The sequence below is a fragment of the Thalia democratica genome, chromosome 2 (genome assembly GCF_965202585.1).
Source record: "Thalia democratica chromosome 2, ktThaDemo2.hap1.1, whole genome shotgun sequence".
NCBI lineage: Eukaryota > Metazoa > Chordata > Thaliacea > Salpida > Salpidae > Thalia > Thalia democratica.
The window spans coordinates 27,254,734-27,272,916 of record NC_139166.1 but is presented as its reverse complement, the minus strand read 5'-3'; the positions used below and the strand labels follow the sequence as shown (position 1 = coordinate 27,272,916).

The window sequence follows — 18,183 nt, the reverse complement described above, 5'->3', positions numbered from 1 at the left end:
AACAACAATCTAACTTACTCCCAAATGATGGAAAACTTTTGCCTTGGTTTTTGTTGAGTCAAAAAGCTTTTTTATCGTTCTTTCGAAAAATTTACTTTAAGTTCAAGGTCAGTTTGTAAGTCTGAGAAGGTTTCCTATAAGTAAGCGTTTACTTCAAAAAGACTTCAGTTTTTGACTTACTGCTTCGAAGGGATCCATAATCCACTTCGTGACATTTAATCAAAAAATGTAATTAAACCGTTTATCAATGTCACTTTTAAACTGTTTCAGATGAGATGAAAGCACTTCTACATCACCTTCACTTATTTAAAGTTTTCAGTTTTCCAAATTTGCAAACTGATTATTTTTGAAATTTTTTCCATACAGTTCAAGTTGGATTCTAAAACTGGTTATCTTACTTATGACTTTCACAAGGTTCAAGTTTTTACCTTGTAAATTTTTGTTCAGATGGTAGAACTTACCATATAAGTCTAACATATAAGCATTTTCATTTCTTTAATTTTTCTTTTAACAAAATTGTCTGCCAATATTTTATCCTTTTAAGAAAATAATCAATAACTGAATTAAAAACAGCCAAAAACTTTTCTAGACAGTTTCCTTTTTATAACCATCTCACTTCTTTAAGAATTATCAAACATAAATAAGAAATATGTGAATACATGATAATCAAAAGCTACTTTTTTTAAATTTAGTAGTGCAAGCTCAAAAACAAAACTTACAAAATTTATCTTAATTTATTACAACTTTTTTATTCTATTGCAAAATTGACTTTAATATAGTTTTTTTTTGTCTAACTAAGTGACTTTTCAAGAAACAATTGGAAATATCATAGGGTGATAGTTTATAATCGATAACATAGATTTTTACTAAGCAGTTATGATCATAAATGGCATATATGTCAGGTTATGAAATGGTGAGAGGATTTCCATTCGTCTATGACCTATGTAATTGTTAAATGAGAAAAGATATGAATAAAAATTTGTAAATTACTTGAAAAGAGGAGTCCTAAACTTTTTGATTTTTCTAGAAATTTCACGTAAACGAAATGGACTTATTTTGTTTAAGTTTTACCTCAGGGTCAAATATTTGATAGCTAGCTAAAATAAGTAAAAAAGCAAGCTAAAAAGTGAAAACTAAATGTCTGCAAAAAATTTTAAAATCGCCCCCTTTTCGCCCCCTTACTAGTTTTCGCCCACCCTTTCGCCCCTTTACTATTTATCGCCCCCCGACATACCAAAATCGCCCCCAGGGGGGCCATATCGCCCACTTTGGGAAATCCTGATCTAAATAAACAATTAAAATTCACAAAAACTACAGTTAGATGACTATAAAATACTTTAAGATTTATTGTGTTTTAAGAGGAGCTATTTCATATGTCGACACGACGATATGAATTTACTCCTCTAATTAAAACAACCTTCTTTTTTCAAAGCATACACAACGGCTGTAGATTATTTTAAGCACAGCCTACAAACAGGGTTATTACCATCTGCTTTTGGCTGTGATCTTTTTATCACCTCCCAAGTTAGTTTAACATCAATGTTTTTGCGCTTTAGGTCGCAAACATACTTTGAAAGCTCAGTCTCATTTTCGTATACACCACCTTTAGAATATTTTTTATGGTTAGCATACCGGAATCTAAACTGGATTGAGCATATGCCGATGTAGAACTTCTTTTCAAGGTCAGAGTTAACTGTTGCCTTGTAAATAATGTTCTTCGAACGACAATAACCCCTTTAAATCATGTTTGCAGCCACTAGCGCAATTACACTGATTTTTGATCAAATTACTTTTGTTTAAAACCCTTTGATTGTGTGACTTAATTTATCTCTCCAAATTCGCCATACATGAATAACTTATTCGCATATTATGTTTATTAAAGATCTTTGATAATAGGTTATCTTTATTGAAATGTTTTTTACTCATTATAAATTTTCTGCCGATATTTGTTTTGACTTAACTACAGAATGGGGGATTATACCAAATTATATTTCGCTTTCTTTTATTTTTGTTGTTCGTTTTAGTTTTTTGTTCCGTTTTTTCAAAATTAAGTTTACTATTGTAACCGTATTTTTTCATTATTAATTCGTAATCATGCTTTGTCTTTGAAATTTTTTTTTGTTATTTGATCTTTTATTTAAACGTTGATTAATAATATTTGGTAATTGTTTTAAAATATTTTTTGGGTGGCTAGAATATTTATTTATATACATAATTTTTGCGTTTAACTTTTTATAAGGCATATAGGAGAGGTTATACAAGTTGAGCTTCACATCCAGGTAATCAGTCGTCAACATTGGTGATTCAACAGTGACTCGTAACCCCATAGACTTTAAGAAGGCGTGCGTTTGTTTTTTAGCCTTTCAACTTTAAAGCCAGAAGAATCTTTACAGCTAGACCATCGTCCCTGTACAACCCAACTCTTTCTAAACCAAAAATATTTTTCAACTTGTTTAACAAAAAAGGTCCTACTAATTTACATAATTCTGCACCCATGAACGATCCTTGGGCTACATCAAAAAGAGAGCTGATGTTATTTGCTCTCTTCTTTCGCCACAGGTTTCCTTGTTCATAAAGTACGAACTTACATGCGTTTTTTATTAGACTTAAGTCTTCAGTAGATACGTTAGTATAATAAACAGCAAATTTTAGTGATTTTATTACTAATTTTTCGCTGATAGAAGGATAAAAATAAACTACATCAAAGTTAAAAAAGCTATACGTTTGGTTTTCCAAACCAGTGAACCAATTTAAGACTTGGTCTGTATCAGTCCACTGCGTAAGTTTAGACTTTAAACGCACAGCCTTATTGATGCAGTCAATCTTGACCTTAACTATGCGACCTACATCGGACTTAGAAGTATTGATTAATCTACACTTGGAATATGTCAAGAATTTTCTTTGTTGTCTTGTATCGTTATGTATGCGTTTTTCAAAGAATTTTTTTAAATCCTATTATGTATTTATAAGTTTTTATAAGTTTTAGCCTCTACATCAGTGGCGTGTTTTGACTGGTTTCCTGTTTCCTGTTAACCCCCTGAAAAAAAAATTAAAACTTTTTTTTGAATATCACTACAAACGTTCTTTATAACTTTTGGTTACTTAATAAACTTTGAATAATGATTATTGAATTTATAACACTGAAAGATTATAAGTTTCCGTAACAAAAAATGTTCCTTTTTTCCCAGCTGAAATACATTTCAAATAAAACTTTAATAGTGACTTGATAATAGGTAAAAGTTTTAAAGTAGCTTTTTTTTTCTGGGAAACTTTTTACTAAGATGTTAGTTCCCATTATAATTTGTTACTTAGTGTAAATAACTTTTGATTAAGTATTGTTTTTCAACTAGTAAGTACAATTTTACTTAAAAAATGTCAGATATAATCACTAAAGTTTTATTTTACTTAGTTCAATTTAGAGAGTTTTCAAAATCATTTTTAGACCACTACATCATCTGGCAATTTATTCTTTTATTATTTTTTGGTATTTTAATATTTTTATTTAAGTTATTTAATTTTGTATATCTGTTGGCCACTAAGTTGATTCTTAATTATTAATCATATATACTTTAGAATATTACTTTGTGTTTGTTAATTAACTCAGTTTAGCTAAAAAATTTAAAGACTTTATTTGTAATATTTTAATTGAGTTTATTTTACAAGTTTCAGTAAGTTTTAATATGCAATATCTTTTTAAGAACTTTGGTTTTCTTAGTGATGCGTTTTTATAAAATACATCTTTAAGTAGTATCAATTTTAGAACTTGGCTTAGTTTGTTAATGTTGATTTTTATTCATTTTTTATTTGCTCTCGTTATAATTATTAGCTTGCATGTTTTGACTGGAACTATTTAACTAGGTAATTTGTTTACATATCATGGAGCATATTTTCTATTATTAAGACAAGTTTATTACTAAATTTAAATAGTTCTTTGTTTTTAGTATATTAAGTAAAAAAGTTTTCATTCCACATGTTAGCTCCATAATGTAAGGAATACATTGTATATAATAACAGCATAGAACTTAGATTTATATTTTACCAAAAATTAAAAAAAAAAACAGATTTATTATCAAGATTTTACATTCTGTTTTACTGGTATTTTTAGATTGTTTAAAGTTCAAAAGTTTTTATTTACCTTAGAAAATTTTATTCCAGCTGTGCTTTTTATAAATTCTGTTCCAAACAAAATATGAAAATTTATGATAATGCTCGTAAAAATTATGTTCTCAATTGTTTTATTTAACTGACTTGCAATTTTATTTCAAAAACTTCTAAAGGTTTTTTATTAAGTTTTGTATCATACAATAGATTTATTATGTTATTTCTTCTATTACTAAACCAATGGTTATAATATACTTAGACTATCTGCAAGTTTTGGTCTTTGATCACCTATGTTAGTTATAATACAATGTTCGTTATTTTAGTTAATTAAATAAACTGTATGTAATACATTTGTTTTAAACAACGGGTTTGAATATTGATATACAATTTGTAAGTTAATAACTTTTGTCTGCTTCTTTTAGTTTTAATTTATCTAAATTTGTTACAGTATAATAAATGAAAAATAATAATATTTTTCTATTACTACTTATCTATTCTATTTTTATTTCTAAGCAGAAAAAAAGAATTTTAAACACAGAGTTTTTAGGCTAAATATTGCGTAGCACGCACAATGCGTACTTAACTGGCAGTGCATACCTAAGAAATGCGTACTTAAGCGGCAAATTAAGAACGAAAAAAAATTTGAACCCCCTTAGAAAAATGTCTAGACACGCCCCTGCTCTACATTAATATAATTTTAAGTTTTATCAGTACATTTTTTGTAATATTGTCGTTTAATAATTTTTAGTCACTTACTGAAATTTCGTAAAAATAAGAAGTTTTATCAGAAGGTACAATCAAATTTTTGAACTTACTTATGTCCCGCACAATGATCAAAAGTTCATTTTGGAAACGGCTTCTACTTCTTCAGAACTAAACGTTTTGCACCATTTTGATTAGATCTTCTTTAAAAGCCTGTAGATCTTGTATTGGCTTAGGTGAGCGTGTTGTTTTGAACCCGTATGTTCCGTGTTCTTCTGCAGCCACTTGATCCTCTTCTTCGCAGAACTTCGCTTTCCACCGCATCCTTCTTACTAAATATTGAGTCTTTTGAATCAGTGTTTCCTTATAAACATCTTATTTAGCACACGGTATGTTCTTAGTTGAGTGCTTGATATTAATCTTTTAAAATCTTACATTTTTAAAGAAAGTGGTTTTCGTTTACAGTGCTCGACAAAATTTGAAGCATAAATAGAAAATAAGGTGATTATTTAAACTTAATCAATTCCTACAGAGCCCACTTAAAGGGCTTATACTTTATTTATCGCGCTTTTATTTAGTATACAGTTATGAACTATATCAATAAGCAATAAATCAATAAAAATAAAAGCTTTCGTTTGAAATCCCCTTTAGTATCTTTTGGGAGGCTTCAAAGTGTTATTAGGCATTAACTAAATTTATACTTAGGCAGTTTTTTACTGTTACGCTTGATTGACTTGATTACTTGTTTTAATTTTCTTAAAGTTTTTCATAACCTATATATTTACCCTTACCCAATCGCGTACTAACCAAACGCTGATTCTAATTTTACAAAAAAAAAAAGCATATATATAAAGCAGTCAAATGTTTACCAAAAGAATTGCTACAAACTCTTCTACCACTTTTAAGCAAGCTTCTCTAGTCCATTAAAACAGTCGTTGATAATTTATAAATACATTTTTGGTAATGAATTAGTATTTTTAACAAATAAAAAAGTAAAGTTTCTTTGTATTGCATGATATTTAAAAAAATAAAAATATACTTTTTTGTTCACTTTGTATATAACGGGTTTTAATCTCACAACGTTTAATTATTACAGTGAGTTCAGAAAAAAATAATATAAGTATACATAATCACCATTATGTTAAGTACAAATTTTTTGTGATAAATCAACTTATCAGCTAAAACATAATCAACAATCAATTTAAACAGAAACCACGATGAACATGTTGAGCAAGTTTAATTTCTTATAAAAAGTATTTTACTGGTATTGATACGAAATTATTTTAAAATATAAGTAACATAAAATGGTGAAGTAATTTAGAAAAGAACTGTTATAATGCAGAAATTTATACTTTAATTTTACTAAAACTTCCCTGAAGTAAACACAAGGTTTCGCTGCTAAACAAACGAAATTTATAAAGCGCCACTATCACAACTAGAACAGCTTTAAATATAAGTAAAATACAACTAATGCAGCAGCATACTGTAAAAATGCTCATTATGCATTACTATTTATAATTAAAGTTATATTTTACTTGAATCAAAAATTAATTTTATAATGACCTACTTAAAATGTATACTTTTCGAAGTATACCAAAATAAGATACTTATAGTTATCAAAATTAAAACACTTGAATTAGTAAGCAAGCCTAAGCATCTTACTGTTTCTTGTTAATAGTTTTATGATAATTAGTAATTATAAAATGAACTATTTGATTTAATGGTTAAATTTTAAGCAGTTTAATAAAATATATATTATATTATTACACTTTTAAAAGCTGCTTATATTTAACTTTTATATAGTAATTTACTATATTTTGATAGATTTTTGATTATATTTTAAATATAACACAGGTATTTTTTTGTATACTTGATGACTTCTAGGTTTTGATATTTCTGCTTTCAATTCAGAGAGTTTTTAATGCATCCATTAGAACCTCTAATTTATCAGGCCACACTACTTTTTACTATATTGTGACTATAAGGGAAAGTATAATTGTTACTAATAAAAATATGAAATTGAGAAAATAAATTATAGTACTTTTTATCATCAAGTAGACTAAATTTAATTTTTGATTTATAAAGGTAATTTAGATTTTTTATAAGTTTGTTATTTTCTTAGATTTTGTTTAAAGTATCAATATTAAAAAAGAAATTACAATGTTTAAATGAAAAAAGAGTTTTGATTTATTTTAGGTTTAAAATCTATGAGTTGAATTATTAATAGAAATTCAAAGTTAATTGAAATTTAAAAAATAATTAAAAGAGATAACGAAAATTTTAAAAACTTAACTTATTAAACTCTAACTATCATTTTTGTTTATTTTTGAATTTTCATTATTTTTTATAATGCTATATGTTGCTGTCTTTAACAACTGAAAAAGCTTAATAATAACAATATATACCCTAAAAATTAGTTTGAAAAATTGATTAAGATAGTTTTAACAGTTTTAATAAAATATATTTTGTTTTAATGGTGTACACTTGCATTTAACTAAAATATAAAAAAACATACATTTATCAGCTTTATATTTACAATACTGGAAATACCTTATTTTAGATTTTGAAATATAAATAAAGTGTAAAAAAAATGATACTAAACTAGAATAGTTTTTGTTTAAGCTACCAGTAATTAAACACTTATGTTTTAAAATTTAAATTGAAATAGTTAAAATTATTTTAATATATTTATTTAGATTGAAAATAGTTTTGTGTTATTTTTCTTAAACTTAATTTTTAAGATAACAGACAAAAACTTTAACTTGTTATAAAAAATGTTAGTTGTAGTATAATACTAATATATACTACTAATAGTTTTGATATCTAACTTATCCAATAAATTAGATTATTAGTGATAAATTTTATCAAGAACTATTCATATTGGATATTCGAATATTTTTAGCTAATATTAGCTAAATAAGATTTTAAAGAGATTAAAAACTTCAAAATTAAATAAAATTAACATTAAGAAACATTACTCTATTATTTTATGCTGCTGCTATTATAAAAAAGTAATTAATCACACTAGTAGAATTACAAAAACACTTTTTGTAGTAAGTATATCAACTAGAAATCATCTTAAACAGTTGTAAACAAATTATAATTTTATGAATAAGTCACAAAAAAGTAAGTAACAATGGCAATAAGCCCATCAAGAGCCAAAGATTTGCTTCCATTATTGAGAGAAAAACTTGCTTTCTTATCAGGTTTGTTTTTACAATTTAATTATTATTAGGATATTTTAGATAAAACTGCATGATATGATGTATTGAAAATGAAGTTTTATATTTATTTATTCTAGTAAACAAAAGCTAATGCAATTATTTTTTTAATAAAATAATTTTTTAACTAGTTTAATATGAAACTGTTGCATAAGTTAATCTAAATATAAGATATATTTTTAGTTTTTATGATATATTTTGATTTAAAAAGTAATAAGGTTGTATTTTAAGAATTAAGACACTAAAATACATTTTTTTATTTGAAATATAAAAACTAAATAATGATTGTATTGGTTGTCTATACATTTTTTCTAACAACAAATATATTTATATTAAAGGTTATAGCACAAAAATCAAAAAAATTAAAAGTATTAGTATCTTTACATGTTTCTTATAATAATCTATAATTTAATTATATATAATTTACCTATTTCTTGTAATATAATATAAATAGTCCATTTTTTAATTGAGTTAAATATAAGTAATTAAATTTAAGGCTTATATGGAAATTTATAATAATTGCTTTTATCAAATAATGTTTCATCAGGAAAAATTTCAAATGTATTTTTAAAGTAATATTTAGTTAAAATATTTAGTTTTCAATTTTAAATATACTAACTTTAAAATTTTTACAGGAGGAAGGGACAATCAAGGTGGTGCAATTTTAACTTTTCCAGCTAAAGTAAATGCTCATGAGAAGTTCAAGTCTGAAGAGATCAACAGTCTTATCTTGTACTTGTCTAGTGTTCCAAGGTTCAACTATTTTCATGATTTTTCATTTAGATTTTAAACTATTAGTTGTAAAACTGCTATTAAAGTTTTATCAAAATGTGGTAAACTTAAAAAATAAAATAAAATGTCTATGTTTTATGGATGTTACTTTTTTGTTGTTTAGTTTTAACTTGAGATTTTAAAACTTGAAATACAGTTTTTCTATTTGTGAATTAAGTATTGTGTTTTTTTTAGCTAATTTAGATTATAATTTTTTTTTTTTTAATCCAAAATATTCATGAAGAAGTTAGAAACTTTGCTCTTAGTTGAACAAAAAAAAAAGAGATGTCTACTACTTTCAATTTTGTTTACTTTAAATCCATTTTAAAGATGGTAAGTATAAAATTTTAAAGTTTGTAGTTTAATGAAATGTATTTGATATTTTACTTTTATTTGTTACTAATAAATACAACCAAAAGTGTAATTTTTAATAAAGAAGGTAGTTGTAAATGTATATTTTATCATCAAACTTAAAATTGTACTAAATAAATTTGTTTCTCAATGTTCATAACCAATTGTATCATACAAAACAGCAATGATGTGATGCAATGTGGTTTCACAATAGTGATAGACATGCGATCCTCAAGTTGGAATGTTGTTAAATCTGTACTCAAACTGTTACATGAAAATTTTCCTGCTAAAGTCAATGCATTGTATGTGATAAAAGCTGATAATTTCTGGCAGAAAAGAAGGGTCAATTTTAGTAGTAACAAATATAATTTTGAGGTATAACCTGTTTGTTTACTTATGCTTTAAAAGTTTTTCATTGGTAAAATAATAATTGATGAAAGTTATTTAAAAAAACTGATGGGTAAATAAAAATGATTAAGATATTTTGATAAAATTTGTTAACCAATTGAAAACAAAATTTTATAAATAGCTTTTTTAGATGAGTAAAACTAATTTTAATATATTTTTTTGTGTTTTAAATTTTTGGTTTCTAAAATGTTTCTTCAAAAACACATATCTTGCACATTTTTTAATTTGCTAACTTTTATGTTGGTTTATATTTTTTATAAATGTGTGTCAAATATAATGTTAGATCAGGAGTTGGCAAACTGCGGCCCGTGGGCCGCATTAAAATTTTGTTCTACTAGTTTAATATATTAATATTCTCGATAGAACAATAAAAAAATTCAAGTGTTATCTTTAAATGATTATCAATCACCTATTTTTTTTGTTCAAAAAAGTTATCTTTAAATATGTTTTTTGAATCACATAAAAAATGTTACTTTTTGACCTGTCGACCCCTGTATTAGATACAATTTCTTCAAAAATTTATTAAACTACAAAAGTTCTAAAGTAATATGTCAAGTTTTTTTATTAAAATATTTAAAATGCATTGCTGCATAAAATAGATGTAGTTTACAGTATATACAATTTATATTGCATTTTTATGATGAGTGAACTACAGATTTCTCTACTTATATTTTAAATAAACTTTTCTCTCCAGTGCATACTTCAAAAAGCTTTTTATTCAAGATGTATATATTGTTGTTTTAAATCTAAAATAAAAATGTTTAAAGATTGGAGTAATTATTGTATTCTTAAATATTAATTAAAATAAATTTAAGTTACTAGTACATTTCCCGTTTTACTTAATGATGCATTTAATTGATTTTTACGATTTATAAACAATAACGTAAAATTAAAAATGAATTATTATCTTTTAGATGTAAAACTTTGATTTAGTCAATAAAATTTTATAGTTTTTGTTTAATAGAACCTCAATTTAATAAAAACGAATTGTTTTATACTTTTGATATATTTTGTTTTACTCTAGTTTAAAAAAAGGCTTGAATAAAAATGCAGTTCAAAAGCTTTTAGTTTAAATTTTTAAAGCTTTTTTTTTTAAAGCTAGTATAAAAAAAACTATATCAAAAGTATAAAACAATTTGTTTTTTGTTATATAGAGATTCGATTAAAACGGAAACTATAAAAAAACCTCTAAAAATTTTATTGACTAAATCAATGTTTTACATAAAAAAAACTAATCATTTAAAATTTTACTTTATAGTTTTTAAATTTTAGAAACCAATTAAATTAATTATTAAGTAAAACCGGAAATTTACCGAAAAATAAGAGAATAAAAATAAATGGGAACAAGTTTATAGTTACGAATATACATATAAAATGTTTTATAATTTATTTGATTTTGTATAGTTTGTTAAAAACTTCATATGAATTTTACAGCTAATAATAACGAAGCCTTAGAAATTTAAAGGTGTTTTTGACAACGTATGTTAAGGATACAAAAAGATACTTAAGAATAAATTAATTTTATGTTAGTCAAATGAAAATTAGTTAAAAAAACCTGAAGCAGATATTAACTATTTTTTATTTTTATTCACTAAATTAAATAAGTTTTTATAAAACTAAAAAGTAGTTAATATCTGCTTCAGTTTTTTTTAAACTAGCTTCTATTTAACTAACATAAAAATAACTTTATCTTAAGTATCTTTTTATATCCTTAACATACGTTGTCAAAAATACTTTTAATTTTTTAAGGCTTCATTAGTATTAGCTGTAAAATTCATATGAAGTTTATAAAAAAACTATACAAAATCAAATAAATGATAAAATATTCTATATGTATATTAGTTGCTAATAAGTGTTATACCTTTGTTGCTCTTATGGTTTATTAGTATTTAAAAAGATAAAGTATTTTTTAATAAAACTTACAAATAAAATAAAAATAGCCTATACATATACAAAGCTTGGTCAATATGATGTGATATTTTAAAGTTGTAATATATCAAGTATTGACTGTTTTAAGTAGTAGATGTTAATATCCATACTTAAAGAAGTTTATCAAAATACACTAAAACCAGGTGCAGTCAGTATCAATTCAGCAGCTTCTGCAGCACATAGAACCGCGCATGCTGACCATTGAGTTCGGCGGCTCGCTGCAGTACGACCACGCAGAGTGGATAGAGCTGAGGATCTGCTTCGAGCAGTTCATCAACGACGTTGTTGACAGCATGGACAAACTTCACCGCGTCGAAGTTGTGTTGAACAGTGATTGCTTTGCGGACAGTGTTGAACAAGCAAAAGTTAGTTGCTTTTTTTTTGAAGTTGTTTTATATCTTGGTTTGGCATCAAAGTTGTTTTAAAATTATGCTCGAATTGAATATAAATTGATGTTTTAATATCTTACAGCACCTTCAAATATATTTGGATGTATATTTAAACAAAAACTTATTATACAAAAATCGATAATAGTTTTATCTTACACTAGAATTTTTCATAATTGTTTAATACACATTTGAAATTAAAGTATTTTAAAAATGTTAAAGGAGGGTGACTCAAAAATACTTATTTTTTGTTTCTGGATTTATTTCGTAGCTAAAACATACATTTTACAAAATATTTTAAGGTATATTAGGGTTTTATTTAAACTAAAGTAACAACTAGGAAACATAACAGGTTTAATAAAATAATGATTAGATTTAATAATTAGATTAATAGTTACTCTTTTTATTAGTTTTTTTTTTTAAATTAATTTCAAACTTTCTATTTTAAATAACGAACTTATATCTTAATCAAAACTATAATTGGTTTAAGTTTAATTCAATTAAACATATAGAAGCTTTTAATTTTTGAAAACTCATTTATGTTTTTTGACTTTAGTTGAAAAAACTAACATTACAGTATATTAAAGGTATCATTCAGTTAAAATACAAAATTTGATTTTATAACAATTTTGTTGTTTTGCTTAGTATAATGTATTTTTATTATAATTTTTATTGTTCTCAAAACTATAAATATAAAACGAAAATAAAATGACATGACCTTTCCAGTTGCTATTGATGTTACCAACACAGAATTTTAGGAAGTTAGAGAAATTAATAAGACAACAGTACCTGCCTAACAAAGCTATCTAACAGTTTAAAGAAAAATGTGTGTTAAATTGTAATCTGTGTTTGACAATTGTTTAATGATTTTTGGTGCGGTATTGAAAATATTAATACTTAAACTATATTACAACTGTAGATTTAATTTATTTTTTTTGAATAATTCAAAACAGCATATGATTGAGGAACACAAGAAAATTTCAAGAAAAATATCAAGTTCACCTATAGAGGTGCTAGATAAGCAGGGATGCAGTTTGCTCAAACGTATAAACGGGGGCAATGGAAATTGTGATAGTGACAGCGGATTTTCGGGTTAGTTCACTGAATATTTATGTGAAAAAAAAAGTTAAATGTTTAAAGTGTACGAGCTTCATTGATTAGCTTTTAATATTTAAGTGACAACACTAAGAGTTAAGTAAAAGTTTGAAAAAAATATTTTTTAGAGCTCTGTGGATATTAACTTTTGATTTTACTTTATAAGTTTCTTTTTATAAGTATCATCATTATCCTGATTAAATTGGTATAGTCTTTCTTGAAAAGTTTGTTTAACGTTTTCTAGTCATGTGAAACTTGGTTACTTATGACTTATTAATGTTTAATTACCTAAAGACAAATAAATGAGCATAAAAATTAACCGGATGTAAAATTGTCATTATTGTTTGTTCTGTTAAGCTGTGTGGATAAAAGAGCGAAAATAGTGTAATTATTCTGCTAAAATTTTAGCGTTACAAAGACTAATTCGTTTTTAGAGTTTCCAATTTTTAAGACTATATAATTCTACTCAAGTCTAAGACTTATATGTGTCTTGTATATTGTATTGATTAGTATTTTATAATTTTATTATAAGCACTGAAGAGCTCTTTGAGCGATACTTACTTTGCCAAACAAAGTTTTGAAAAAATACAATGTATACTTATCTATCGTATTGGAGTTGAAAATAGTTGCTTTTAATATTTTAAAACAAAGTGTAATCAAAATAAAAATTTTAAGGTTGTGTCTTATAAACATTGTATTGTAAACAATTTTTATTTCGTTTTATATAACAAGTGGTTAAAGTTGTACCTGTCTGTTTGATAGATACTTCATGATATATAGTTACATAAACACTTGTGTGTATTTAATTTAAAACTGTCTACAAACAAAAAAGTGTTGACTACGTGTTTACACAGTGCTATGTAAATATTTATTTTGAAATAATTGACATACAAATAAGTTTGAGTTTACTTATTGATAATAAAAGGAGTGAAGCTAATTTATACCTAACATTCTGTAACCTGTATTTACACAGTCTTACCAATTAGGTGTGTAATGTTGCATAATAATTTTGTGCTTTTTCTAACAATGGCTATCTGTTAGTTTGTCGACCAACGAGTTATTATTCGACACAAGTTTGTTTGTGCTGTTTAATTGGCTCTGTACCCGCTTAATGTGCACTTGCTTGCACTTTATACAAGTTGTTTTGTACATATTTTTGGAAAGCTTATCACTTATATACAGCTCGTTAAGAATAATTACTCATAAAAACTTGAATGCACAAAATAAAAGATTTAAGTTAAAACCAAGATATTTTTTGTACTTATCTATTTGAGTTTTCAAAGAAATAAACTAACCTCTAAAAGTTTATAATTACTAAAATTCGGTATTTGTGTGAGCATTCCTGCAATAAGGTTAAAGCTAGTATAAAAATAAACAAAAGTAATTTAACCTTATTCTAATAAAAAAATAACAGGGAGCACTTGTTTATCAAACAACGCAGATTTTCAAGCTACATTGCCAAGAATCACTTCACTTAATGAAAAGTTGCACGAAACATACAACAATCTGAAGCAGTTGTGGCAAGATAAGAAAGTCAAACTGGAACAATGTTACCAGTTGTGTGTGTTTCAATCGGACGCTGATAAGGTTGAATATTTTTACAATTACGTTCTTTAGACTAATTCTTCTAAGTGTGAAATTCAAAAAAAAATTACAATCTTAAACAGAATGAAAAAAAAAACACTGGTACAACAGTTTTATTAAAAAAATATCTTTAGTTAGTGTGCACTTGAGAAAAATAAATAATTAAAAAAAAATCACTAACTAACTACTACTTTCAATGATGCATCTGTATCTTCTTAGATTATAAAACAGTGATCTAAGATAACAGTTTTTGTAATAACTTTAGTTTTTTTATTAAATAAATTAGGTATACATTAAATTATTTTTTTTAAAACACTAAACAAAATAATTAAGAGAATTAAAGTGTTTAAGAAATATATAGCTTACTTTTAAGTCAAGGTAAGAGTATCAAGCTATTTGAGATATACTTAAATAACGGTTTTTCACATAGTAATAGAAAGTATCAACACATGGTGTATTAGATGCACAGTAAGTACAACATGAATGTTTAATAGGGCAATTTAAAATATCATGTTTACAAAATTTTCGGGGTTTTTTACTAAGTTCATATCTTTAGATAGACTTCTATTGTTTTTAAATTAAACTATAGAAACTTTTTTGACTAATAAATTGAAAGCTATAAATAATTGAAAAAATATTAAAAAAAATAAAAAGAACTTTATAAAATTTAGTTGAGGTTTTAGACAGTACTATAATAAATATAATTTTATGTAATGCATTTAAATTAAAAAAATAAGTTCTTTAACACTGAAAAAAAAGAAAGCCTAAATTAAACACTTCTATAATTTTTGTGAGTAGTTAGTAACTTAAACTTTTATAAATTTAATTTAAGCAATTTGCAACTTTATAAATAACTAAAGTCTAGGTATATTCAATTTTGAAATTGCTGTTTACACTTAAACTATATCTTAATCTAAGTAATAGTTTTTATTGCCCAGATGTTTCAATGGATTCAACAAAACCACATACAGTTTGCCCAAATATCAACTGAAATCGGAGATAATATGCAGAAATGCTCAGAACTACAGGAAAAACATCGGCAGTTTGCTACCAAGTCAATGGTTTGTGCACTAACTTTTGTCTTACAAATGTGCAGAAGCCTTTTATAAAATGGAAAAGTTATATTGAAGCACAAAGTTCATGAATTAGCTTTAAAATGCATAAATAAAACAAAATACAATTAGTTATTTTAGTTAGAGTTAGATGATACAAAATTAAATTAATAATTTTGTTTCTATGCTTAGTTATAAACACAAGTGTTCGGAAGAAACGATAGCTTTATGTTTACTTTCAAACTACCTTTATTAATAGCTTTGATAAAAAACTTGAAACATTTTTATATTATAGTTTGACGTTCTTTTATAAATATAGATGAAGTATTTATATGTGTATTTTTAAAATATAAATAACTAGATGTTCTATTAGCATAAGGATATAAATTATGCAATTTAATTGCGAAATTTTAAAAAGTTTTTTATTATATATGTTTCTTTGCGCAGGCACTTTAAAGTTTTTCGTGGGTTAAATTTTTTTTAATTTCAACTGTTAAAATGCTGTACGCAGGTCAGAAGTATTAGATTACAATTGATTAAATCAGATAAATTTTTGTGCATCGAAATGTTTAGTTTTCAGTGTTGATTTTGCATCTTAAATAAGGCAGTTTAGTAAAATAAATTAACAAAACTGACAGCAATTAGATGTTATCTTCGTTAAGCACGATTTTAAAATAAGATATGAATTTGATGGAATAATAGCTTTTTCACCAATACCAAAAGTATTCAAAAAAGTTTAAAATGACGATAAGTAAATGAAAACATAACTTCCAACGCTTTCCTTGCATGGGAAGTAATCGATAAGGTTTTAATTTTGAAAATATTCCTCAGCAAGTGTACATGAACGTGCATCGCGTGATGCTGCACGCGAACAGAATGCTGGAAAGCAACCACCACAACGCCGAGCTCATCACCAGCATCAGCACCAAGTTGGACCAAGACTGGAAGAAGTTCGCTTGCTCGCTCGACGAAAGAAGGTTTGTTTGCAGTTGCAATGAAGCAGTCTGAGATTATTGTTACTTTTTCACGTTTTACATGTTGAAACAAATGACAGTTTTATAATGAGGTAATTGGAAAAAGTGTCGTCTACTTGTTTAGACACCACTTGATGTTGAGCATAGATCAGACCATAACAATTAATACAAAAAATTGTATATAAATGATTTTGTTAATTTATGTTATCAAGTCATTGAAGCAGATTAAATAGTTATTTATATAAAGTGAATTGCATCAAAGACTTTTAATACATTTATTACAATTAAACGCATTTTACCCGTCAATAGTTATAATACTTTGTAATCTAATGATGTTTAACTTTTTAAAAGTATTTATCAACAGTAATATTATGGGAAACCAAATCATTAGTTATTGGTTAGTGAAAGTAATAAAACAAAGTTTTTGTAGAAAATCGATATTTTAGACACACTAAATTAGATTAAAAATATATTTTAGCTAAATTGTACACAACGGCTAGCTGATGTGGCGACTATAATTTATAGACACGTATTACATTTAAACATTAATTTGTTATTACTTTTTTAAAACTTATCTACCAATAATTTCTGCTTTATTAAAAAGTACTTCAACATCGTCAATTCACCGTTTAAAATCAATCTCACGGTATAAGGAACTCTGCAGAATTGAACTCGAATGATAATAATATATGCTAGAAGTCAGAGTTCAAAAATAAACTATTTTTAATGCATTCTGGTTTTTCTCACTACTTACCTTATTTAGGATGATATGAGGTTTAAGTTTGTGAACAAAATAAACAAAAAAGTCCATTTAATTCAATATCAGTTGTTTCAGTTTTACTTCTGGCAATTACAATAAGAGTTTATGTAATATTCTTGTATGTATAGTAATATTTTTAACTTTATAATAAAGACAAAGCAAATGGTATTTACATTAGTGAATTTTAAATTCTTCTATTAAACTATTTCAGAATGTATAACATAACTTTAGAAAACTGATTTATAAAAGTGCAGCATCATATTTTGGTGTTGATTTTACACTGTAACGATATAAAATTCTTTGAAATAATGCAATCTAATTATAGTTTTATTTAGATATTTTTGTTTAATAAAAAAAATATATATATACTGTTTTATAATTGATAAGGCTAATCAGAGTGAATTAAAAGAAAAACTATAATAATCTAGGGGAGTAGTTTCCAAACTAAGGGGGCGAAATTACCTCTTTGGGAAACTCTTATATAGAGTTGCTGATGTAATAACTTAAATTAAGTTAAGTATCAAAATTAATTTGAGACTTAAAAAATATTTAATTGTAATTATATATTAAGCTATTAGTTTAAATAATGACTGATAGTAAATCTTAGTAAAGAAGACTTTTAAGTACATGATAAGTTTTGTGACAAAGACCTTTAACAAAACAAGTTTTGAATAATCAATTTTTTAGAAAAACAAAAACTAAATAAGATAATTTAATTTTAGACTGGAATATGAGTTTTAAAACACATGCGGAAAGGTAAAAAAGAAAAATTACAATAAGGCGATAAAAGATCATAAAAATATGTATAAAATTTAAATAATATTATATTCTGCTTAAAATGTAAGTTAG

At 25.2% G+C, this 18,183-nt stretch overlaps 1 protein-coding gene across 3 annotated transcripts in view; it reads left to right on the top strand.

Moving 5' to 3' along the window:
• Positions 1-7,888: 7,888 nt before the first annotated feature.
• Positions 7,889-18,183, top strand: part of LOC145829840 (triple functional domain protein-like) — a 70,182-nt gene continuing 59,887 nt past the window's right edge. For all 3 annotated transcript variants that reach the window (XM_082937711.1, XM_082937710.1, XM_082937709.1), the window contains exons 1-8: positions 7,889-8,009; positions 8,660-8,777; positions 9,329-9,521; positions 11,627-11,848; positions 12,823-12,961; positions 14,379-14,551; positions 15,487-15,609; positions 16,432-16,577. In XM_082937711.1, coding sequence (XP_082793837.1) covers positions 7,940-8,009; positions 8,660-8,777; positions 9,329-9,521; positions 11,627-11,848; positions 12,823-12,961; positions 14,379-14,551; positions 15,487-15,609; positions 16,432-16,577 — 1,184 coding nt within the window. In that variant the 5' untranslated portion in view covers positions 7,889-7,939. The remainder of the gene's footprint in view (positions 8,010-8,659; positions 8,778-9,328; positions 9,522-11,626; positions 11,849-12,822; positions 12,962-14,378; positions 14,552-15,486; positions 15,610-16,431; positions 16,578-18,183) is intronic.